This window comes from Xenopus laevis, chromosome 8L (genome assembly GCF_017654675.1).
Source record: "Xenopus laevis strain J_2021 chromosome 8L, Xenopus_laevis_v10.1, whole genome shotgun sequence".
In the NCBI taxonomy this organism is placed as follows: Eukaryota; Metazoa; Chordata; class Amphibia; order Anura; family Pipidae; genus Xenopus; species Xenopus laevis.
This window is the reverse complement of record NC_054385.1, coordinates 101,138,253-101,164,784: the sequence shown is the minus strand read 5'-3', so window position 1 is coordinate 101,164,784 and position 26,532 is coordinate 101,138,253. Positions and strand designations below refer to the sequence as shown.

General features: G+C 39.9%; 1 protein-coding gene across 1 annotated transcript in view; it reads right to left on the bottom strand.

The window, feature by feature from the left end:
• Positions 1-670: 670 nt before the first annotated feature.
• mipol1.L (mirror-image polydactyly 1 L homeolog) overlaps positions 671-26,532 on the bottom strand; it is a 183,213-nt gene continuing 157,351 nt past the window's right edge. Inside the window, exons 11-12 of the mRNA XM_018231144.2 lie at positions 22,203-22,433; positions 671-1,209 (exon numbers count right to left, since the gene is read on the bottom strand). Of these exons, the coding sequence (XP_018086633.1) occupies positions 1,143-1,209; positions 22,203-22,433 (298 nt within the window). The 3' untranslated portion in view covers positions 671-1,142. The remainder of the gene's footprint in view (positions 1,210-22,202; positions 22,434-26,532) is intronic.

Below are 26,532 nucleotides of genomic sequence, written 5' to 3'. Positions count from 1 at the left end.
ATTGGTGGAGCACCCCTGCTAGGCACCATACCTCAGCACTCCCCTCAACCCTACTGCCTACCCCTAGTTCTGGCCCAGGCCTCCGGATTTAGCTGGCAAGTCTGGTGGTGGCCTGAACATTTTAATTTACCAAATGCTGTAGATACTCCAGGGCTGACTCCCTAAATCTGCCATCCTAGTCATGGGACCTCAAGTGCCTATATAGTAAATATGGCCCTGACTAAAATGCTGTTTTCCATAGAGCCCTATTCAAACAAATAATTCTTATGTTTTGAACAGTTTCCTTGTCCTTGCCAGTAACTAAGCTAGCACCTATCTATGTTAAGGACTTCCAGACCCTAAGAATGGTGGATAATAGACCACATACCTGTTCTTTTAAAGGTTATTTATTCGGTTTGTAAATTGTTACTACAATATATGAACCCAGCCACCCTGGAATGTCCTGGCTTCTTTACCCTGTGAATGTAGCCCTAGTGCACTGTAATAATACTGATCAACTGCAAACAATGATAATATATCCTAATGAGGAGCAAAACATTGGACTCTGATATGATGTACTGAAATTAATGAGGTGAAGATTTTTACATGGGTGTGCCTTGGAGTGCGGATACTCATTATATATATATATATATATATATATATATATATATATATATATATATATATATATATATATATATATATATATATATATATGCAGCGAAATGATATAATGATAATAAATAATTAAAAAACATTCCAATAATGTCTGAGCTAAGTAAATTGTTGATCAAAACAATTCAAGGATATAAATGGGCAGTGTGGAGAAACGTTATGGCTCTGTTTATGTCCACTTGAGATATATGGACATTCCAAAATAAAATGAGAAAGGTTCTGTAGATAAGACTGATCCATCATGGCATTTAACATTCCCATAGACGAAGGACACAGTGTGGGGTGGGGGATAAAGGGAGTGGGCAAACAGTTCAGAGTCGTTAGGGTCAGACAAAGTTCTGTTTAACCCCTCTCTTTGTTTTCCCACCAATTCCAGCTCTGTCTCCACCTGGGCCCTTGATTGTTTCAAGTGGAGATGTTTACTTGTCTCACACAGAGCTCAGCGTCTGGCCAACAGATGTACCGGTGTTCTCTCCTAGTCGTGAAGTTCAAACCACAGTCCGGACATTTCCGCCTCCGACTTTTTTCCTCAGTACTTCCACCAGTCGTTCCAATCTGCAATGGAAAGGAATTTGTTAGAAAAAGTGTCAGGAATCTATAGGGAAACACAGAAAATGCTTAACTATACCACAGTCATTATCATCAGTATACAGAACAGCCAGTAAAATACTGTCACATCACTCACACCACTAATATGAAATACACATAGGTACAACTGAGAGAATACTATCCATGAACAACATTTATTTGTAGATTTATCAGCTAAATCAAATACCACTTTGCCAACCAATAAAATCTTTGGTTCCTAAAGGGCAAAAGTCCCATTGATGGTTCCTCCATCCAGCACCTTTCAGCCACATCAGATTTAGGGGAATACTGCTCCCACTGTAATAAATACACACAGGACATATGGCCAAACATGGGTTGATTAAAGCTGTCTGCCCTGCCCCTCCAGACTGAGGGTGGTAGCACAAGGGGAGATTTAGTCGCCTGAGATAAACTTTTGCTACTGAGGGTGACTAATCTCCTAGAAATGCCTTTTCACTGGCAAGAATGTGAATTGTTGGCGACTCAACCCTCGGTGATTCACATTCTTGCCAGTGGGAAGGCATTTCGGAGAGATAAGTCTTCCATAGTAGCGAAGTTTTATTGTAGGTGACGAAATCTCCCCATGTGCCACCACCCTGAAATGACAGTTTATCAGCCCTTGCATGACTGATATCTGGCAAATTGTCCACATCCCACTGAGTGAGGACTACTTGAGTATTTTGATGTGGTTCTTAAGCAACCAGCATTATGATCAGATCACCCCCGGCTAGGACTAGGATTCAAACTAGGCCTTGGCTTTTCAAACAGGCTCCCCATCAGCCCACAAAATAGACACTGTTTATGGAACTTAGACAAGCACCTTTGGCTTTTGCCAGATTCCGTAGATTGACGGTCTGGGGCTCATTTATCAACACTGGCCAAATTTGCCCATGGGTAGTTACCCATATCAACCAATCACTAATGACTTTTTAAAGACAGCTGCAAGTAGAACAATGAATGCAGCAATTGGATTGGTTGCCATGAGTTACTGACCATGGGCAAATTTGCTTAGTGTTGATAAATGACTCCCTCTGAGCCTGGATCAGCCTCATTCTGTCTCGTACATAGGTGACCAAAGTGGGCATTAACCCAGATAGGATATTCCTTTCCCCAGCCTCTCAATTGAAGATTGGATCATGCCAGGTTAGAGAGGTCAGCACCTCTCCCACAGTAGATACTCACACAAAATACCATGCACACTCTGGGGCGGGGAAATCCCCTGCACGTTTATTAAATTCTGAGGGTGGACCCCTTTGTGCACCCACTACACCTGCCTCAGCGTGCATGTTATTCTGTGTGGGTATCTTTACATGTATAGGGATGTATACACGACAACCATCTGTTAAGGAACAGCAGCTTGACTAAATGGGATATGTCAGTTTCATTGTCAGTCCAGGTACTACTTTCAGGTATTACTCTTTTTCAATCTGATCCCTTTTTTGACCCCAATCAACACAATCTTTTATTTTGGTGCTAAATAGAAGAGCAAACCACAATTTAAGTAAAAGGAATCCATTGTTTTTTCCTCTGATCCATCCATGCTGTTTCTTGTATCTTCTAGGACTAGTTACAACTCTTCCTGACCTGATTCTCAGCTCCAACTACATAAGGCAAGAGGTTTCAGCCCAGTCTCCCAGACAGATTTGAAATAGGCTGTTTATCTGACTGACCAGTCGCACGAGGCTTGTGCAGCTGACTTTTCAAATAGCACCATAGATTTCCAGTTGGACTAAGGTCAGAGCTCTGACCAGGATGACTACCTATAGTCCTGAGCGGAGTATGATAGTGAGCCATGCAATTTACATTGCTCCAACTTCACAGGGAATATGTGTTGGGAATGTAGAGAGTAGCAGAGAATGTAAGATTTTATACATCATGTACAAGTCAAGAGAGAGATTGCAGTAATCGAGGGGAGGAAGTTACCTGTTGCTACTAATTCTGTAAGATAATGACCATCCCAAGTCATTTGTCACCAAAGCTGATTTCTGAGTAAACACTACAGAGTTACTGCCAAGCTGACAAACATCGATTGGTAAAGACATCGACATTATTTATGGCACATTCAAATGACATCAACATTAAGCAAGAATGTCCTAATGGCTCTCCATTAATATCAGTGCTGCTCTTTTATTCAGGCTAGGGCGAGGCATGGCTTAAAGGAGTGGTTCACCTTGACGTCAACTTTTAGTATGTTATAGAATGGCCAACTCCAACCAACTTTTCCATTGGTCTTCATTATTTATTTTTTATTGTTTTTTTTAATTATTTGCCTTTTTCTCATGACCCTTTCCAGCTTTTAAATGGAGGTCATTGACCCCACTTAAAAACAAAGACTTCATAAGGCTACATCGTTTTATTATTATTATTATTATTATTTCTACTTTATATTAGTCCTCTACTATTCATATTCCAGTCTCTAATTGAAATCAATTCATGGTTGCTAGGGTAATTTAGACTCTAGCAACCAGACTGAAATTGCAAACTGGAGAGCTGCTAAATAAAAATATAAATACCTCAAAAACCACAAATAATAGAAAATTAAAACCAATTGCAATTGCAGAATATCACTCTCTACATCGTACTAAAAGTTAACACAAAGGTGAACAACCCCTTAAAGGTAGAACTGTCACTTTGCAAATTCAGTAACAAGCAACGTCTCATTTTTTTTTGGGGTAAATTGCAGAGAGTAGAATTTGCCTAGGAGTCAGGGGACAAGTTTCCTCTGAAACCGGTTCCGGCACTTTCAGTTCAGCGTGGTTAATGAAGATGCATATCGCCTGAAGGCCTGCAAGGAAAGAAGTCCGGGTTCTTGGGAGGATGTATCCTTAGCCAGTGGCAGAACGCAGTTATTCATTTGCACATGATACTGGCTGGTAAAGCAAATTCCACATTCTACTTAAGCAAATGAAGCTTCACAAACAAGTGCACTTACTTTGACGCATTGTACAATTTGTATCGCATTTTAGTAGTCTCAGCGGAAAGGTAGTCAGGCCCAGATTTGTGGGGAAGCCACAAAAGCCCGGGCCTAGGAAAGCACAATTTTAGGGGCGGCATGCCACCCAGCAGCATTTTGTATTTTTTCTCTGGAGTTCTTTAAATCTCTGGTGCACTTATTCTCCAGTGTCCTGGGACTAAGGAGGAAGGATTGAGCATGCGTGATGGGGGTATCTAGAGTGCAAGTAAGGTGATGTATGGAGCCTGGACTAGGGTCGCAAGTAGGGTTTGCCACCTTTTCTGAAAAAAAATACCAGCCTTACTATATTCTTTAAGTTTTTTCCTATTAATAACATTGACATTAAGCATCATTTTTACCGACCGGGCCGGTAAAATACCCGCCAGGTGGCAACCCTTGGCGCAAGTAATGTAAATCCAGGTCTGGAGGCAGTTCCTTCTGAATGGCATTTGATGTACTGACGGTGTATTGTATATCTTTGCTATACTATAACTATGTGACAGTATAGGGGTCATTTGCAAGGGATCCCTACAATGTGCCAATAAGATGCAGACTCTGTAAAGCTCTGCTAAAAAGAAACATTCCCACTTATTTCCATCCTAAACACATATGGTAAAAGGCCTGTTTATTTATTGCAATGACTTATTGCAATGACTCCGCTGTGTTCCATAAACTTCTGTTGTCTAAACAGAGAACCCCATGTATTGTGCTCAGAGCTTCCCCCCCCAAAACATCAGTATATTTATTTTTAAAGAGATACTGGCACGGTTTTACAAATCCACCAGGCTTACTCAGTTTTTGGCTCTAGAGTTGACCAAACCACAAGGCACAACCAAGTAGCACTAGAACTCCCCATGGAAGTGAGAAACAACCCAGTTTCCCAAGCAAAAGTGTCATCACCAGGATATGGGGTTGTGGGGGTGGTTTACCTGATGGGGTTTAAAAACATTAAAAATCATGTCAGTGTTCCTTTAAAGAGGTTGTTCACCTTTTTTAGTATATTATAGAATGTCCTATTCTTTTTTATAGTTTATGATTTATTTGTCTTTTTCCTTCTGTCTGTTTCCAGCTGTCAGATGGGGATCACTGTCCACGGCAGCCGAAATATTTCACAAACCAAAACAAATAGAAACTGAAAACCAATTGCAAATAGTCTTAGAATATGAATATCCACATCATTCTAGTTGGTTTAGAGGTGAACTGGCCCATTAAGTTCGAATCCCTCATCTATCAGAATATAAAGTATGTTGCTAAATAAAAAGATGGAAGTTAATTGGGAAGGAGGGGAGAGGGTGCATTAAAGACAAGGGGAGGTTCAACTTTAAAATACCATTAAGTGGAGGCAGATAAGAGATTTTTCTAATGCAAACCTCCTAAATTATACCCCAATATCTACAGAATGGGCCATTCTAGGTCTCACAAAATTCTTCCCATCCAAATGAACTAAAGGCATTAAAAGGCTTTTAATCATCATATCAGCGGTGGCAAAAAAAACTATCCCCCAGAACTGGATCAAACCACAACCCCCATCCATTTCTCTCTTTCGGTCCCACCTATTTAATACGGATTGGATCGAAGCACCAATGCAGAAAGAAACAAGGGTTAAACAATTCTTTGAAACATGGGAGCATCGCTACCAAATAAAAAAACAAATCGCATTGGCGCAGTTCTTCCAAGGAACATGGTATACAAAGAGAATCATTCTTCAGGATCCCCCAATAGTATTACAATCAATAGTTTATACCAAGTATTGTTAAGGAAGAAAGGAGAATGTTCTAGACATATATAATACATACCGGTATTGCATGAAACAGTATATTGATCCATAGTAGATATGTACTACCTCCTCCATTATCAGGTTTTAAAAGCTTTTAGTAATGAAAATCAATAATACATGTATGCGATATTAAAACTGCCTACAGAGGTTAAAGTGAACTGTAAAACTACTGTACTTTTAACTTCATGCCTGTGTTAAATGTTACTGTCTGTTCACCAATACAAAAAAAGATGTTTTAAGTTAACATTTAGTAAATATTAAAAAATATTATTTTAATAATACTTTAATATCCCGTATGATAGTAAAAATAAGTCACCTTTAACGTCCCAGTGTTCCCTTAGGCACCAAAACGAACCCAACCTCAAACTTATTATCAACTACAAACATTCCAGCAGCCCCTGGCACAGACAGTTAGGAACAAACACTAAGAAAAAGTGCAAATGATATGCAAATAATATGGCACCTAAGGGTTGAGGAGAGCAGCAATAAAGCCATATTTTTGTGAGCGACCCTGAAGGAAGAGAGCAGTCATGGGTTTTGCCCAGTAGGGAAGTGAAGCTTTTAACTTCTACATTTCCATTTATTTCTTTTATTCCAGTAACAGGTGCACTCACATATGACCTGCTCTCATGCAAAGGAAGCCTTTGAAATACTGACATGTAACATTTCCATACATTTTCTGCGTCTTTGCACATGTCTTATAATGAACAGGAGACTTGCACTTTGTCATAGGAAGAGAAGACGGGGTCTATTTATCAAGCTGATTTACTCTGAAAATATGGTGTAAATAAAAACTGTTATGTATAAACCCGGGTATTGCTCCTTTCTGAACTTTTTCTACCCAGTACAGTTTCATGTTAGAATAAATGGCTTTTCCAGCAGAAAACGTATGTGAATCTGCGCTAAAGTTGCTCCATCTGTTTCGCCAGAAATAAAAACCCCACTGAGTAGTGCCGGCCTGAGGAACTGTTGCCTGAAGCCACTTTCTCAACTTGTTAGATGTGCCCCTGCTAACAACATATGGAAACCTCCATACAAAATAACGTCTTTATTTAATTAAAAATAAATGAAAACATGGATCAGTACAAGCAGGGATGCCATCAAGGGGATACTTTCATCAGAGGCCCCATGGTAGATGGCAGGCCCGGACTGGCAATCTGTGGGTTCTGGCAAATGCCAGAGGGGCTGCTATAAGGTGCCATAGAAAGTCAGTATTTAGTGGGCTGGTGGGGGCTGTTTGGGCCTCTGTGTGGGCTGATTGGGCCTCTTTTACCTGAAATGGCAGGGCCTATTTAAATTCTCAGTCTGGACCTGGTAGATGGGTGCTCCAAGCGGAGGGTGTGAGACTTGCAGAGAGTGGGCAGAGTTTAGGCAGGGTTTTGGCAAAATGGGACATGGACAGGCAGACCAAGGAGGTGACTATTCATATGTGAGGCCCTTTGCCCCATTGGGGTGCAATTCTTCTTGTTGGTATGGCCCATACCTAATGCCATTCATTTTAATGGTATCCAAATGGCGCTGTGCATAAGGCGGAATTTTGCCCGAAAAACACTCAGTTTTCGGCCCAAAGTTTGCCTTGTGAACAGTGACAGGCAGATGCCATTGAAGCTGGCAATTTGCAGGTGAAGAAAACACCATGTGTGCCAGTTGTTCTTACATAGCAGAGCTTTATATACAAGGGGCTTTGGTATTAGTGAAATGTGGGACAGAATTGCTCAATTTTGAGAAAGACTGCCTTCAGTTTTAATGATTGATAATGATTATAACATTACCTTGGGAAAGACACATCCATATATAGAAACATGTGATATCATAGACGAATAATTAACCAAACAATACAATGATAATGACTGTAGTTAAAGGGATACTGTCATGGGAAAAACATATTTTCAAAATGAATCAGTTAATAGTGCTGCTCCAGCAGAATTCTGCACTGAAATTCATTTCTCAGAAGAGCAAACAGATTTTTTTATATTCAATTTTGAAATCTAACATGAGGCTACACATATTGTCAATTTCTCAGCTGCCCCAAGTCATGTGACTTGTGCTCTGATAAACTTCAGTCACTCTTTACTGCTGTACTGCAAAGTTGGACTGATATCACCCCCTCCCTTTCCCCCCAGCAGCCAAACAAAAGAACAATGGGAAGGTAACCAGATAGCAGCTCCCTAACACAAGATAACAGCTGCCTGGTAGATCTAAGAACAACACTCAATAGTAAAAACCCATGTCCCACTGAGACACATTCAGTTACATTGAGAAGGAAAAACAGCAGCCTGCCAGAAAGCCTTTCTCTCCTAAAGTGCAGGCACAAGTCAACATGACCAGGGGCAGCTGGGAAATTGACAAAATGTCTAGCCCAGGGATCCCCAACCTTTTGAACCTGTGAGCAACATTCAGAAGAAAAAGGAGTTGGGGAGCAACACTAACATGAAAAATGTTCTCGCTGTGCCAAATATGGGCTGTGATTGGCAATTTGGTAGCCCTAATGTGTATTGACAACCTACATTGAGGCTCTGTTTGGTAGTAAACATGGTTTTTATGCAACTAAAACTTGCCCTCAAGCCTGGAATTCAGAAATAATCACCTGCTTTGAAGCCACCGGGAGCAATATTCAAGCGGTTGGAGAGCAACATGTTGCTCACGAGCTACTGGTTGGGGATCACTGGTCTAGCCCCATGTCAGATTTCAAAATTGAATATAAAAAAACTGTTTGCTCTTTTGAGAAATGGATTTCAGTGCAGAATTCTGCTGGAGTAGCACTATTAACTGATGCGTTTTAAAAATAACTTGTTTTCCGACGACAGAATCCCTTTAAAGTCCTCACATGCTCACCAAAAAGTCATGCAAGTGTTCACTACTAATACTGGCTCTGACCAATCCTCATTCTCTTCCTCTTGTCAGACTTTTCCACCTCACAACAGACACAGAGAGAAGTGCTAAATTGGATTGGGGACCAAAACCTGTAGGTTTCTTGTAGGATTTGCAGTTATTCAGGCAAGGTAGAAACATGATCTGAATAACTTTATAAGTAAATCTCCCTGAGGTTTATTTATAAACACTGGGCAAATTTGCACCTGGGCAGCAACCCATAGCAACCAATCAATGAGTGGCTTTTTCCAGCCACCTGCAGGTTGAGCGATGTAAGCAAACCTCTGATTGGTTGTCATGGATTATTGTCCAGGTGCAAATTTGCCTTGTGTTTATAAATGAGCCCTAGTGATGCTCAATTTTGTATTCTTTATTACAAATTCCTGCTTTCATAGTTTAGTAATATCACACAGGGCTGTTTCTTTGCCTGTGTAGAAGCACTCACTTGCACACGTGTGTGTCTGCATCCAGAGGCACTGCATCGGCCTGTGTGCAGACACATGGAGGTATATTTATCAAAGAGTGAAGTTAGAGATCCCCACAGTCCTTTAGAGTGAAATTCCGCCACTCTCCATTCATTTCTATGGGATTTTTAAAAGAGTATTTATCATCCTTTGATAAATACGCCTTTCAAAGTCCCATAGAAATGAATGGAGAGTGGCGGAATTTCACTCTAAAAGACTGTGGGGATCTCTACCTTCACTCTTTGATAAATAAATCCCTTGGAGTGGATTTTGGTGCAGAATCAATATTTATAAAATGGTCTGAGATGCTGACTCTCATAGTTAATATTTAAAAATATTTAATGTGATCAGAACTGATGGACCCATAATGATCATTGATTGATTAGTGAATTTATTTGCCAGGTGCAAATTCATGGTGAATTTCCGCATTTCGCCGGTGGCGAATAAATTTGTGAAATCGTCAAAATAATTTTGCAGCCGGCGACAATTCTGATGCTGGTGACAAGTCCAATTAATAGGCACCCATTGACTTTAATGTGCATCAGAATTGTTGCGGCTTCAAAATCCACGTTTCGTTCATTTTCCGCCGTTTTGCGAATTTCACTGGAAATTCGCAAATTTTTCAGCGAAGCGAAATGGGAGAAATTCACCCATCACTATCAATGAAATATCTGCTGCAAAATTGTGGTGTGTCCTTTGAGATGACTGTATGGCCCAAACCATTTGATTCCAAAGTTGATTTAGTCAAATGACACTTTATCAGTTTCAAGCATCTGCAATAAAATCCATCAGGAGTGTTTAAACTATATGACTGATTTAAATCACTTAACACAAGCCCTTTGACTGAGATATTAAATACTTGCACATTACGGCCTTTATTATAGACTGGGAAACACGTGCCACTAAAGGACCAGTAAAGACCAAAGTGTGCATTTAAACTTCATTTATTGTTACATCTGTGCTCTCTGAACTAAAACAGCTGTTTTAGGGAAAATTCTGCTTTTAAACTTAAAAGGGGTTGTCTTTTTGCAGGCCAGGGTAAAGTAAATCCTGAGGCAATGTTCTCAATTTGCCTCATGGCTAAAACAACACTGTTACCATTCAGTTACTAGTAAGGTCCTTATTTGCATAACAGTTATTAGCCAAGAGCTTTAGGATTGGGGCAGACCAGCGGATTTAGTTGCCTGGCGACTAATCGCCTCTTCTGCATGGCGACAATCCCCCGAACTGCCTTCCGTCTGCTTGAATAAAAAATCGCGGTAATACACTCGCTGCACTTCTTTTTCCGAAGTCGCCCGAAGTTGCCTCATGAGGAAACTTCGTGCAACTTCGGAAATCGAAGCACCGCAAGTGTATTAGCTCAGTCGATTCTTCATTCAAGCATACGGAAAGCAGACGGAAGGCAGTTCAGGGAGATTGTCGCCACGCAGAAGAGGCGCTTAGTCGCCAGGCAACTAAATCTCTCCGAATCTGATTGTCTGCCCCAACCCTTAGCATACAGTAATCGAGGGGAGGATCATCAAGGATCACACACCATTCTTCAGGGCCCTAATACAGAACTACAACTGAAAACTTTCCTCTGACAAAACAAAAATATTGCTGCAAATAAATCTGAAGGTGCTGGACAAAGAGATATAGGGGTATAATACACAAACGCCATGAATATCCTGTAAATTATATCCTTATAAACGGTGAGTTCTGATGTCATTTCTGTCACATGACTCACTGAAACTTGTGTATTATAATAAATAAAGTACCCCCAGCTGCAAAATATGGGGATATAAAGTACCCCCTCACTATATATAGTATATACTATTTATTCACTATATATTTATCTACGTGTCCTCTAGAGTGAAATTCTGACACTCTCTTCATTTCTATGGGATTTTTAAAGGCGTATGGACTTTCAGCCATTGATAGAAATCCCATAGAAATGAGTGGAGAGTGGCGGAATTTCACTCTAGAGGACTGTGGCGATCTCTAACTTCACTCTTTGATAAATAAACCCCCTAGCCTTTATAAATAGGCTGTTATCACTTTCTAGTGTTATATCCTCTGATGAAGTGTCCAATGTTGCAAAACGCAAATGGGTGATTTGTCTCACGCAATAAATTTGCTCAATTGCGGGCGACAAATCTCCCAAAAATGCTTCTCCACCGTCAACAATTGAAATCGCCAAAACCTATGCGTCGATTCGTTTTTCCACAGTTGCCCTGAAGTTGCATGACAAGCAGGCAGCTAACTGCTCAATTATTAATGGAGATGGTAATTCAGAATTTTAATAATGCCTACCAGAAGTTATTCTGAGCAACTATCCAATATGTACATTCAACATTTTGGCCTTCAGTCTGAGTGAGGCCCCCGCCGCCACTGCCCAAGACCAACAGTCTGGGAACAGCAAAAATAGAAATAGAAGGTGCACACCCAACAAAACAAAACGAGGTGCAATAAAAAAAAAGTCTGCACACTCAAAATTAAAACAAAATCATTTTATTCCATCAAAAGAAAAATGGCCCCAAAGCATAGGCCCTACACATGTCGACCATTAAGGTCTTCATCAGGGGAAAATCATACAAAATGCATAAATGAAAAAGGTAGTCTGGGAACCACTGCCTTACATAATAAGAACAGGGGCCCAAACCTAAAGTTTGCACAGTTGTTAATATGCAGGAAAATGGAAATCAGGGAAATAATGCAGAAACCTTTGGGAAGATGGTAACAATGGGAGCACGAGGAATCTCAGCAGATTATTTCCTACTGTGTATAAATGTAGCCTATGGTCCCTGAATATTGAGTACTTCCAAGCAATAATCTTTGCTCAAAGTATACCCCTTCCCTTTTAAAGTCCATAGGAAGCAACCAATGTTTTATGACCTCTAATTTACCCAGGGAAAGCAGCAGCCATCTCTCCCCCTCCATGTGACACAGCCCTTAGAATTATAATTGAAGACGGAGGCCCCATCCAATCACCCACAAACTGGGAGATGAAGCAATAATGGGAGATTACGTTTCACAGGCAGAAGTTCTGCAGAGATCACAGCACCTCATACTGCCGACGGGCCTGCCAAGTTCTGGAGAGAATGAACACACTCCTCTACTTCTACAAGGAGATTAGTTTTCTTAAAGTCAACTTGTTTATAAAAGCCAAGCGAGTGAGCTACACATGTCCCTGCATGCACCAACCCTGCATGAAAAGACATAAACATGCCAAGTACATCATATCAAAGTGCAGGACCTTCATCCAGATTCCAGTACTTGCTCCAAAAATAAGGCTTTTTTTTTCTGGTTGTAAATGCTTTTTTTAAATCTCGGTTACGCTTCAATGCAAATTTCATCATTTTTCCCCCGGCTTCATACACACATAATCCATATTTTCAACACCTATGGGTTTTCTGATAAATTCTTTTGTTTCGTTTATCTAAGTCTAATAAGAGCCGCCTTGTCATATAAAGGACAGGGGATTGTTTAGTATCTAATTCATCAAATACACGGTTGAACTTGAATAAAATGATGTTTTCTGTAGAAAGGCAGAAAGCCGTATTAAAGGGCAAATCAATTTGTCATATTAATTAAAGGATAAAACCACTGCCACACATTTTTGAATCTGCTCCATGCAGGATGCTGCCACTTTACAGAGAGATTTGACTAAATTCAAGAACTCGAACTGGCAAATGAGGTTCCATGTTGATGGATGCAAGGTTGTGCACTGGAGTAGAAATAACATAAATGATAGGTAGTGAGGTGGGGCCTCCTTAATTTGAGGATTTTTGTGGCTAACAAACTGTGTAATTCTGGGCAATGTCAGACAGTAGCTACTAAAGCAAATAAAGTTTTGTCTTGCATCAGAAAGGACATTAACCCAAGGGTTGAAAATATAACTTTGCCTCTTTATAGGTCCCTGGTAAAGCCTCACCTGGAGTATGCAGTGCAGTTTTGGGCTCCAGTCTTTATGAAGGATATTAAAGGGATTGCTCACCTTTGAATTAACTTTTAGTATGATGTAGAGAGTGATATTTGAGACAATTTGCAATTGGTTTTCATTTTTTAATATTTGTGTTTTTTTAGTTATTTAGCTTTTTATTCAGCAGCTCTCCAGTTTGCAGCTTCAACAGTCAGTTTGATAGGATTCAAATTACCATAGCAACCATGCATTGATTTGAATGAGAGACTGGAATATGTATAAGAGAGGGCCTGAATAGGTGAGTATTAAAAAGTAGTATTGACAATAAATGCTCTTTAGCCTTTACAGAGCACTATTTAGATGGGATCAGTGACCCCATTTGAAAGTTGGAAAGAGTCAAAGGAAAAACGCAAATAATTAAAAAACTAATAATGAAGACCAATTGAAAAGATGCTTAGAATTGGCTTTTCTATAACATACTAAAAGTCAACTTCAACGTGAACCACCCCTTTAAGAAAGATATTAATGAGCTGGCGAGAGTGCAGAGATGTGAAACTAAACAATTCAAATGTGAGCAAAGACTGTCAAGGTTTGGCATGTTTTCTCTGGAGAAAAGGTGCTTGTGAGGCAGAATTTTTACTCTTAATATCAGAGGACGTTATACACAGCTGGGTTTTTTTGTTCACAAAGCAAAGAACAAAGAACAAGTGGTTCTCCTTTAGACTTTCACTTAAAGCAGTGAAAATGGCTCTTCACTGTCAAGGCAGGGAGGATGTGAAATGTGTGTATATATAATTATAATATATAATTATAAATAGTGATTAGTGATGTCATGGGTATAATCAGGGCTTAGTGATGTCATTTTTTGCCACATGTGTGTGTTATAATAAAAAAGTAACCCCTTGTTGCAAAATATGCGGATATTAGAAGTCACCTCGGAGTTCCGTAACCATCGGGCTCGTGTTTTTATATGGTCATGGAACTCATAATATCCTTATATTTTACAAGAGGGGTACTATAGACTTAGTCCATGTCCATGAACAAATTATATAATACACAAAAAAGTCCTTATATGTGTGAAACAAAACAGAGCTTTACTTATCCAAGCATATATGCAGTGAATCATGTGACAGAAATGACATCACTAAGCTCCGATTATAACAGATGACATCACTAAGCACCGTTTATAAGGATATCATTTAAAGGATATTTGTGGGGTTTGTTTGGAGGGCTTGAACTTGATGGACTTTTGTCATTTTTGTAACCAAGTTAACTATATAAGTAAGCCAATTTCCTTATAACTGAGATGATTCCCCTTAGGTCTAACAAGGATACAAAACCTCTAGCTCAGGGGTCCCCAACCTTTTTTGGCCCAGGGACCAAAGTGACAATTTTTTTGCAAGGACCGAGGGGGGGGGGTCGGGGGGTCAGGAGGGGGTTGGAAAGGGGTCAGAGGGGGTCAGCAGGGGTCGCTGTCCAATTTGTCATGCCAGCTTTCAATTCAGCGGCCCACTTCAGGACTGTCCGCGGCCCAGTTCTGAGCTGCAGCCCAGCGGTTGGGGACCCCTACTCTTGCTGATGTTTTAAACTTAAGGCTCAATAGCAGGTTGCCATTGCCTGGACTGAGAATCAAAATAGGCCCTGGCATTTTAGGTATACAGAGACCTATACAGCCCTCAATGAGGCACAAATAGCCCTCACCAGCCCAATAAATAGTGTAGTGTCTATGACATCTTACAGCATCACCTCTAGCATTTGCCAGAACCCACAGATTGCCAGTCCGGGCCTGCAGGTTGCTCACTATCGAGGGGCACAGAGGGAAGGCTGTTCTCCATATAACCACAATGCTTAGCTAAACAGCTCTCCAAAGTCACAGGACAGGTTTGGGCATATGCTGATTAGTTGCCAAATTCTTACAGGAAGACGTATATACTGTATGTTCTCTAAATATCTGTGCCGATGTCTGTCACATATCTGATGTGCTGAAAGGAGACCCAAGCTAGATAAACAGCTACTTAACAGAGGATATAGTTGCAGCATGAACAGGTAAGGAAGTGAAGTACGTGGGGCTCTCCTGTATTGTATAATACTGAAGCTACTGCCCAAAGCTGTGATGCTGTAACTGCTTGAGATAGACACGGGCTGGTGGGTGCAGAAGATGAATGTCAGTTGTTTATACACAGCAGAACTATCTGAAACTGTATCTTTATTATCTGTCAGCCTACGACATCAACGAGTGCCGAATATAAACACACAGTTCAATGGATATTTAAATGGATACTATCAGCTTAAAAAATAAAATATAATTGATAAAAAAAAAAAACCCAATTCTTTTTAGACTACAGGTATAGGAATTACGTGAAGGCCATCTCCCATACACTCCATTATAATCAAATGATTCAAAGTTTTAAAAATGATTTCCTTTTTCTCTGTAATAATAAAACACTACCTAGTACTTAAATAATACACACAAAAGCACATTGTTTTCAGGCAAAAAAAAAAAGCTTTATTTTGATGCTAGTACCCCTTTTTTTTTTTTTTGTAAATGCGGCAAAATTGGATGATCTAGGATCAGTTTGTATTTTGGTTGCAATTTCCCTTTAAGCTCGGGTGAAGCCCCGGCACTTTGACAAGCTATTTACAAATGTCACAACAGACTCATTTCTATAATAGAAATCTGTATTTTATCATGAGTTTACCTTCGGAGTAAGCCAAACATATTATAAGCCAAGTGGATCAGGGGTGACAGCTTAGACCCATGCTTACAGTTTGCTTATAAGTCATTTACAGCCGCACAGTTTGCACATTCCAAGCCAGCGCTATTGATTTAGCAGCAGCAAAATATATACGGAGTACACTTAGGTAAACGGAGAGCAGGAGCCCGGCGGGATGTGATTGTTGTGGAATATTTCAGACATAAAGCAACTGTCTGGCAGAGGGAAAAGCTGTAAAGTCAAGACTAATATTTAGTAAGATGGAAAGCACAAACAAATTAGCTCTAGCTATCGCAGGCTGCGTCCAGAATTAAAAAAGCATATTTACATAGTATTTCAAGGTATACAGCAGGCTCTTGATAGCACACTGCTCACTTAAGCGATCTAAAAAGGGAATATGTATTCATGAAAAGCACAATCATCGCCGGGTTAAAGGAACAAATATTTTGACTGTGTTGGCTAAGCAAATTTGGCAATGTAGGGATGTATTGAAGTGATTAGCAGCCTGGGGCATTCCTGCTGGTTCATCCCCTGGCAACCTGTGGTGTAGGCCCTTGTGTTGGACTAAATATAATGTGCCTGTCTCAGTTATACCAAATTGCACATCCCAAAATACTGGAGACCAACAGACACTGGATGGGAGTTTAGATGGAATTGTGACATCTCTGATGGTCGTGCTGATGTTTGCTGGAATGGTTTCGGTGCATCAAGAGTGTGGCATAAATTCTAGTAGATTTTGCTAAAGACCTCTCAACTGTCCTGTTTTTAGAGGGACAGTCCCTCTTTTGACAGCTCAACCCGCAGTCCCTCATTTGTATTGAAAAGTCCAGTTTTTCTCTGCATTGAACAGCCAGAAAAGAAGCAGTTTATAGCTTAATTTGATGTTGGCAGAGAGCCCAGAACAGTCACAGCAGCAGATAAGATACTTTTGTAACAATTTCAAGATAAGCAAATATGTAATTGTAACAATATAAGATAACAGGTCCCTTGGGAAAAGTTAGACTCACAGCTTAAAGGGCAATTCACCTTCATTAGCAAAACTGTAATAACTAAAAAAAACACAGAAATATGTTCAAACTTTTATAACCTGCCAAATCAACATGGTATTTAGGGGGTGTGGTCTAAAATGGGCGTGGTTACTAAAATTGCCGTGCTGCGCGCCAATTTTTTGTCCCTCTTTTTATTTCCAAAATGTTGGGAGCTGTGGCCATGGTATGAACTGTGGCCATGGTATGAACTGTGTGCTATATCAGAGCATGGTGATATTCTGTGTATATATATTTCACGTAGGCTGAGCTACAGGAGAATGTTACTGTGTGTGAATCAGCAAGCCCAAGTGTGTCAGGATTGTGAGTGCATATGTATATGTCAGAACAGAAGGAAATGTGGCAAATCATACATTTGTGTCACCCAGTAAAGGGTAAGAATATTTTGTAGCAGGATGATTGAGCCTCTTGTTAAATCTCAGGGTGCTGCTTTACCTGAATGTGTACAACACGAGGACTTCAGATTCAGCAGAATCCAACTGTTTCTGAATACAGGCAGAATTCCTGCACATGCATTTTGACACTACTCTCTACAGAAAGGGACAGTAAGCTCTACAGGTCTTGTTGCTAAAAATGGAAATACAATTATATTTCACAGTAGGTACATTGGTGGGATGAATATTTACCAGCAAATACAGCGTCTGGTTAATAAGCCACAACAGCATAGATTTCAGGCAACTCTACAATCCATTCATGGACCCCATGTTGAAGGTGTCCACCCTTGGGAGACATCATTATTTTTTAAACAGGGCACCTGTATTTACACTGTGCTCTCTCTGTGCTCTGTAGATGGATAAGAGGTGTCGGTAAATTATACTAATTCTTCACGGTTTGATTAATATATCTGTAACCACCTTTTCTGGAAAAAAATACTGTCCTTCCTATATTTTTATCCTTCTTCCCTTTTAATAACTAGGGAGACCTGGCAGGGGGTGGGGCTGTGACATACAGGGGTGGGGCTGTGACATGCAGGGGTGGGGATATGGCACAGCAGTAGCTGATTGGCCGTTCGCTGTGTCAGTCATGGGGAATCCTGCCCGGTTTTCCTTATTTGGAAAATCGGGTAGGAAGTTTTGACCCCGGCAGCCCTTCAAAATACCAGGCTGTCCGGGTCAAAACCGGACAGGTGGCAATCCTAATTCAGACTCAGTCGAATCCTTATGCCTGGCAAACCGAATCCTAATTTACTTACGTAAATTGGGGGCAGGGAGGGAAATCACGTGACTTTTCATCACAAAACAAGGAAGTAAACATTTTTTTCTTTCCCGGCCCTAATTTGCATATAGGATTCAGTTTGGTATTCGGCCAAATGTTTCATGAAGGATACGGAGATTCAGCCAATTCCCAATAGTGGATTTGGTGCATTCTTATAATAACACTGGCATCATTTTAACCATTCAGGCCAGTTGGCAAACCTACCTCCATCCTTTAAGCACTGATAATCTGCTGCTTGGCACACACTATCCCAATGTACTGAAAGGTTTAAAGGAAGTTTAAAGGAGGAAGTATCTAGAGAAGCTTAAAAGGAGTGTTGTGCATTCTTTCCGTGCCACTGGTGTAAGCCCTGAGATGGTGTGAACGGGTCAATCTTCTCTCACATCCCTGTGCCACATTCCCGGGGTTTTGCAATGGCTTCCTCCAGTGTTTCTTCTCATGAATGACAAGGAGCAGCAGCATACTTGTCACAGCTGTGTTAGGAAAAGGTAACCAAGTCTTAACCTTCCTCCCCCTCCTGATGGGCCCTTGCCAAGCTGTATTCACTTCACACTGAGCTGACGTGTCTCTGACTTTGTATTGGTCTCTCGTGCTCCCCACAAGTGCATGGAACAGATGTTTCCGTGTGTTTGTGCATCTTGAGCCTTACGGCTGGGGCCACCTATATAACAGGCAACGAGATTCTTTTTTTTATGTATCTTGTTGCGATTGTGTGAGTTTAACAGTGGGTGGCCTTTTGTTTTTTTACAGTGTGTGTTTTGAGCCCTGTGTAAATTGTCTGAGCTTTGGTCGCAGTCAGAGTGATTGGTGTGATGGGTAAAGGCAACGTATGATGGCTGCCTGGAAGCAAACATTAAACCATTATATAGCAGCAAAGTGATGGGCTGGGGATGTGAAAGGTTCCTTTATATTGCGCACGGAGCTGCTGCAGTGAAAGATGTTTTTATGACATGGTTTAAACCCATCAGAATACGTGAACGGGAAGAATACAAGCCATTCAGTGAAAATGTGAAATGGGATGGAGTTGGTTTACTTTAGACACGGGAGGCTTTTGCAAGACAAGCACGTACAAGTATTGTCTAACAATAATATACAGAATACCCCCTGTCATATACTGTTATGGACTTTTCCCCCAGTATTAACTTTATGACGATGAGACCCCTACAGTAACCCAATAACATCACAAGAAGCAATAAAACATTTTACTAAAGCTGCAGCTCCCAATTTATGTTCCATCTATAATAAATACTGTACATGGATTGTATAAAGATATGACAAACTCTCTTGCAATGAAAAGAAAGCTTCTGCACTCACTGACTGCCAAACCAGCTGCTGTAACTATTGGGTGCTACCAACCTCCCCAGCCCAGTCCACTGGATAGAGGCAAGAACTCCAGATTTCAACTGGAGATCAAACCCCTTCCATTCAAATATGTTATTGTATAATACTACAGGTATGGGATATGCTATCCAGAAGCCCATTATCCAGAAATCTCCAAATTAGGGGAAGGCTGTCTCACATAGAATCAAATACGTCAGATTTTTAAAAATAATTAACTTTTTCTCTGTAATAATAAAACATTACCTTGTGCTTGATCCCAACTAAGATATAATTAATCCTTATTGGAAGCAAAACCAGCCTATTAGGATTATTCAAAGTTTAAATTGTTTTTTTGTAGACTTACAGCACGGAGATCCAAATTATGAAAAGATTTCTTATCTGGAAAACACCAGATCTGAACCATTCTGGTCCCATACCTCTTTCTATGCATATACAACTGCCATTATATTGAATGTACTGTAGATATGTGTTGTGTTTACTATATTCCACCAGTAAACAGGTATGTTAGACAGAATGGTGTTCCATAATTTGGATCTTCATACCTTAAGTCTACTATAAAATACATTTTAAACATTAAATAAACCCAATAGGTTTGTTTTGCCTCCAGTAAGGATTAATTATATTTTAGTTGGGATCATGTACAAGGTTCTGATTTATTATTACAGAGAAAAAGGAAATCATTTTAAAAATTTGTATTTTTTGATTAAATGAAGTCTACGGGACATGCCCTTTCCATAATTCAAAGCTTTCTGGATAATAGATCCCATTGTGGCTATCTTGTAGGTCCTTGTATGTGTAACTAATTACATGTTAGCAATTTTTGCACATTGGAACAGATCTGGAGGTGGGCAAGGTTCTTCAGTGCGATCGTTTTTAGTTGGACCTAATGACAATGACATGTATGGGCCTCCATACATTAAACACACACATTAAGGTGGCAGAATATACAAATTATGCACTGCTCAACCCTCAATTACATGTAGATCAGGAAGTGAACTGTGCCATTTACTATTGGTTCTACCAGTTTGTTTTAGACGAGCAGCAAATGCCTGACGCTCAAAGCTAATGCTAATAATAGAGAAGAGTGGAAACATGGATAGGGAGGCTGGTATTTTTCCAGATAATGTGACAACCCAACTAAACTATAGCTCTCAGCATGGCCGCTACCCTGATAACAATCCTCGCTGTTATTTTGGAACATGTCTGCTTCTTTCCTTCCGAACTATCCTGCCATCTGCTAAGCAATGCAGAAGAGATCCTTCAGATAATGCCTTGTCATATGTCAGATCTGCAGCTTACTCACTCACAGGTTTGTTAAAGGAACAGAAGTGGAAAAACAAACAATATGCCACCCTATGTAAGAAATACAAGTGGCTGTATCCATGTACTGGACAAAATAACGTCTACACCCAATAAACATGACATTGTAAGTCAACAAAACAAAAGTACAAAATAAAAAGGATTCAAAACCTGAGTTGTATAATAATTTCAATGCATCTCCCCTTTAAATGTGCTGTAGACACCTTTAATATTTTTGCCTTCTCCGTGACAGACAGACCAGTCAATCAAGTACAAAAATATTCGGCCTGTTCTATCTACTGTATCTGGTTTCTCAAAGTCTATATTTCCTTGTGTGAAGGCAGAGCCATAATTGGCTTCTACATCCTACTGTGTTTCTGTAGAACAACTATTAAGACACACTATTAAGACACACCCACTGCTCATTTGTAACACAGGTATTGAACTTGGATCTGTAAAAATGTTAGAATTATTGATATTAAAAATTCTTTTAGCTCTATATGTACTGTAAAAACAATATGTGCCCCCTATGAAAGGGCAGTTAAAACCGCACATTTTTTCAACAAGAGCTACCATCAGAAGCGACTCCAGTCAGAGGCCATATGACACAAGGGAGCCTCAAAAGACACCAAGTTTCCATTTGCTGGTCACAAAAGGGTGGGGCTTGCAGGGAGTGGGGGTTGGGCAGATTGTGGGTGGGTTTGGAGCATAACGGGGGCATGACACTGATGAATTGGGGGATGCCCATGAGTGTGCAAGGTTTTTGTTTACATTGGAGTCTGGACCTCTATGGACAATGGCTCTATGGACAATGTCTTTGGTTGCGGTGCCCAAGGAAAAGGGCATACTGCACCTTCCTCTCCTGCTCGTCCCCCACACAAACAAGCCTGTGACTTGTGCTCTAGATCCCAAAGACTGGCAATGTAGGATGAGCTGAAACTAGTCCAAACAAGAGTAACAAAGTTCCAAGCAAACTAAAGCTGTATGAAATTAAATAGCAGCCTACTTCCTATACATCTTCCCATGTGCTTAGGTTCTGTACAAGGGATTAACAACCTCTCTCAGTTCTGGCAAATAATACGTTTCAATATAGTCTTTTTGACTTTGAATGCCTTTATGCATCTGTGCAATGGGATTCCAAAGACAGTGGAGGATGCTCATAGAAGAACCTATTGGTTGGCACTTTGGAAGCCACATCAGACTATCTGCCCAATTCTTTGCATATATGACCACATTAAGGCCTCTGTCACCTGCTTCTGTGGGCCTACATGTTGCTTTTCAGGATATAGAGGAGCATTACAGATGTGAATATGCACCAATACATATAATACCAGTTACTGCTGTCTGGTTTGTATAGAGGAGAAGAAACAAATACTTACTTGTGGATCTTTTCCTCTGATTCCTGTTGGCCGGCAGTTCCCCTTCTCATTGATCCCTGCAGTTCTGCACACTGGTTCTGCGCTTGTTGCAGCTGAAGGCAAAGTTCCTGGTTTTGCCTCTGGGTAATGCTAAGAGCCTCCTCTCTGTTTCTTAAGGCTTCTTCATAGAGAGATACTGATCTGGAGAACTGCTCTTTCAAATCGGCTTCTTGGGACAAGGACTGATGTAGGCTGTGAAAACAAAATGTTCAACATGTTCAGATCTTAGCAGGTGCCATATTGTCATGGATGGGACCTTCATTTAAGAAAGAGTATTCTAATTCTACTATAAAATCACAGAAAAGTTCACCAACCCAAGCACATAACTATCAGATATATATCAAATTATGAGATCAGTTGATGATAAATCTGGTACCAGTGAGGTCTATGCTTGTTGGTTCGTCTCACAAATTTCAAGGTGATACATAGTTGGTGGATCAGTTGTAAATAGCAGGAGCCAAGGGATAATCAGGCCCCTGAAAATGTGTACTTTTCTTGCTCAATGAAATGTTACCCAATTAAAGGCTTGGGGATTGCAACACAGTTCAGTGTCCATGTCTACCGGTTTAATAATAAACCTGTAGTATGTTTTCTCCCAGACGTAACTTGGTTATGTAGTGGGTCACATTACTCTCACTGGGGGAATCTGCAATTACGGCACTTAAAGCCGGAGGCATTACCAAGCACTTCAGCAGCTGACTCATGAGCTTGCACACATTTATGATCCAGAAAACTGAGATATAAAACCTGAATATAACTGACTTCTTTACAATTATTTGTTGTAGAGTCAAGAGCAGCCTTTTCAATTATTTTGCACTTTTGCAAAACTGCAAAATAAGCAATCTGTTGCTTACCTGGAAACCCAGCATCCCCTGTTGTCTAAACATGTGGCGTATTGGGAATTTCTGATTCCTACATGGGAGGAATGCAAATCAGTATCACTTGTTTTAACTAAAAGGCACTGCTGTCATTAGAAACCCACTTGGGGTTACCGTGCCAATGTGTAAAAAATGAATAGCTGTCCTGCTATAAGAGGCAGTACATGTGGACACAACAAAGTTCCTGGGCCCCACAGCAAATCTTTTATTGGGTCAATGGTCAGAGCTGCAATCAGGCGCTTTATACTCCTAGGTCAGTTCCCTGGTTTTAAAATATTCTTACTGAACTGTGCTGTAGAGTCCTGCAAAAACCTGCGGTACCCTGTGGGTTTCGGGTAAAAGTTCTGGATGCGGGTATAGACGCAGGTCGGCGGTTCTGTGGGTCGCCGGACTTCTCAATAGCAATTTTTTCATACTTTCGATGCTGTCAGTTCCGGTTTACAATGACAGCACTTCCTGATTTTTGATGGTCAGCGGGACCAGGTTGCGGATAAGGTACTTGCGGGTTGGGTCGGGTAGCGGGTTCCAAAAAATGGACCCGCGCAGGACATTGCTGTGCTGTGCAGATGGGCAAACCTGTTTAAAGTATAGTTGTATGGTATCAGAACATGTAGGGGGTTGTTACACTTGGAGGTTTGCTTAGTATTCTTCAAGTTTCACCACCTTGTTTTGTTCTGGTCTACAGTGCTGCCCAGCCACATACCAATGGTCTCTAGGTAACAGACCCCAAGAGTTTGACTGTGTCTACTATGAGAGAGCCTCACATCCTTGGCCCACCCTCACTACAATAATTGAATGTAGGCAATTATAGGTAACTGATCCCACCAGAAGATTCTCTGGCGGGCCAGTCCAACCCTGCATACAGTAGAACTGATCAACAGAAGGACTTTAGGAAGTGATAAGAAAGTTTGCAAGAAGAAGGCTGAGAAGAAGAGTCTAAAGCGGCCATAGACATGCAGATATAGCCTCGTGTCCGACGAGCACTCGTTCGTTGCAATCTCCTGACCTACCACTAACCATTCAGATTGAATAAGTAGTAAAAAGAACAAATCAGATGACGTTCTGGCCATTAATTCAAAGACAGGAATCATACGAAAGTTATGTCTGACAAATAGTAATGACAATCTCCCATTGATATCGTCATTACATGCAAAGATATTATCGGTAGCCGATATAAATCTTTTAACTTGTCTGATCGATATGGCACGAAAAATGGTGGAATGATCCACACACAGTCCAAAAATCATACAAAAGGAAGATTCATACAACTTTATCTTTATGTCTTTGGTCAGCTTTAAGCAAAGCAGGATCTTCTGTCGTTACATGTATATGCTAATCCTAACCCAATTTGCTAGGTGTCAGAAACCCAACTTCTGTAGTGACATGGGTTTAGAAATGTGGAATATGCCTCCAAAAATGGGGGGAGGGGGGTCCTTAGGAACATCATTTGATGACTGATAAGTGAAGAAACTAAATCACACCATTATAGTATACTTTATCTTTTCTTATCGCTCAAGCCTGTACAAATATTATTAGTGATTTAGATAAGGGCCACTGATTGTGGCTATTCAGACAACTAGAATCTGATTGGTAGAATGAGGTATTCACTTATGCAACCTGAAAACATTACTAATTAATTACATCTGCATGTTTTGGGCCGGCCCGCAAATCACTACATGACATGTATAATAATCATATCACATGCAAGCCATAGTCATGGTTACTCTGGACTCATGACTCATAGTCATGGAACATTCTGTAACAACTCCCACCATAACTTTCCCAAAGCCACAAAGGATATTAGACTAAGGGACAGATATTTCAACAATCAAATTAAATTTTTTCATAGCAAAAACTGCAAATTTGAATTTCCGAAACTGAATTTTTTGAGCTATATAAAGTGCAAAAAAAAACTCCAGTATAAAAATTCAGCACGAAAGTCTATGGACGGTTTAGTTTTAAATTCAAGCTATTTTTTCATTTGTGTTCTAAAATAATGGGACTGTGATTTCACTGTCTCTGAGTAGTTTTTTCCCCACATTTTTTCACAACTGAGTTTTTGAAAATTTAGTTTTTATATAAATAATTGCACATTCGAAAGTTTCACGTTTTTACAAATCACGAAAACTCAACATTCGACAATCTGAAAATAAGAGTTTTGATAAATCAGCCTATTGGGTACACATTTATCAAGAGTTGAGGTCATAGAGAAATGTATTTCATATGGATATTGGAAACTAATCACCTTTTTTCCATTGATTCATAAATGATTTGTGATGTCACAATACAGAAAGCCAGATTTTTTAGATTTATGATAAAACAAACTGGAATAGATCAGAATTCTAATCTTTTTTCGTTACCAAGATAACATTGAAATCAATGCTACCGGGATATTCTTATTTTGGTATTTAGATAATCAATGTTTTGTTTATTAAAAACAAAATATTCAAGTGTTTTTTGAGGGGGCACATGAGTTGTCAAATAGCTGTAGACCCCGAGGAATGCTGGGATTCAAGAAAATGATTGAAAACAGCTGAATATAATTACTAGATCAAACTCAAAGGAGATGAACCTATTTGAGATATTTCTCAAATACAGCCAGATTTAAGCAAATATGTGATTTGTTTATTAATCAGTGCAATGGAGAGTATGGGCCCGTTATCTGATTACAGCCATGCAATGTTTAATAAATGAGCCACTTAGGGTCTTATTTATGATTGTACGATTAGGTAAAAAATTAATTTTGCACTTCTTAAAACAGACTGGCTTATTCAGCCTAATTATAAAAAATGCCATTCAACAATTATTATTTTTATGTCTGCCAAACTTTTCATTTTATCCCAGTATGTTTTGATTTTTTCACATATGCCTCTTTGCATTTTTTGCAGGCCATTTTCAGTTAATAATTACAATTTCCGAGAGGGTGACGTAAACCATTATATTGGACAAAGCAGAAAATTCACTACAAAAAAAATACCGGTAGGCAAAATTTACCACCACTCCAAAAATTCTACTCTACTCAAAAATTAGCTTCTTTAAACATTTGCAAGAAAAAAAAATTGAATTTGGGGGGGGGGGAATCTCATCATTTAGGGGGCTATTTATTAAAGGTTGAATTTTAGAGTTTTTTATACCTCGAATTAACTCGATTGAACTGACATCTCGAATGGTTTCTTATTTAAGAAAAAACTCAAATGGAAAAAACTCAATTCAGCGAGTTTGGGTTAACAACTGGAAAACTCAAATGAATAGAATTTTTTATGGAAAAAAATCAAATTGATCGAAATGATCGAGTTCTCAGGCAAAACCCTACGGAAAAAAACATCATGTAGGCCTTCATCGAATGGTTCAAGGGACCTCTGCCATTGACTTCTACATTACCTCGACAGGTTTTAGATGGTGTATTTTTGGAT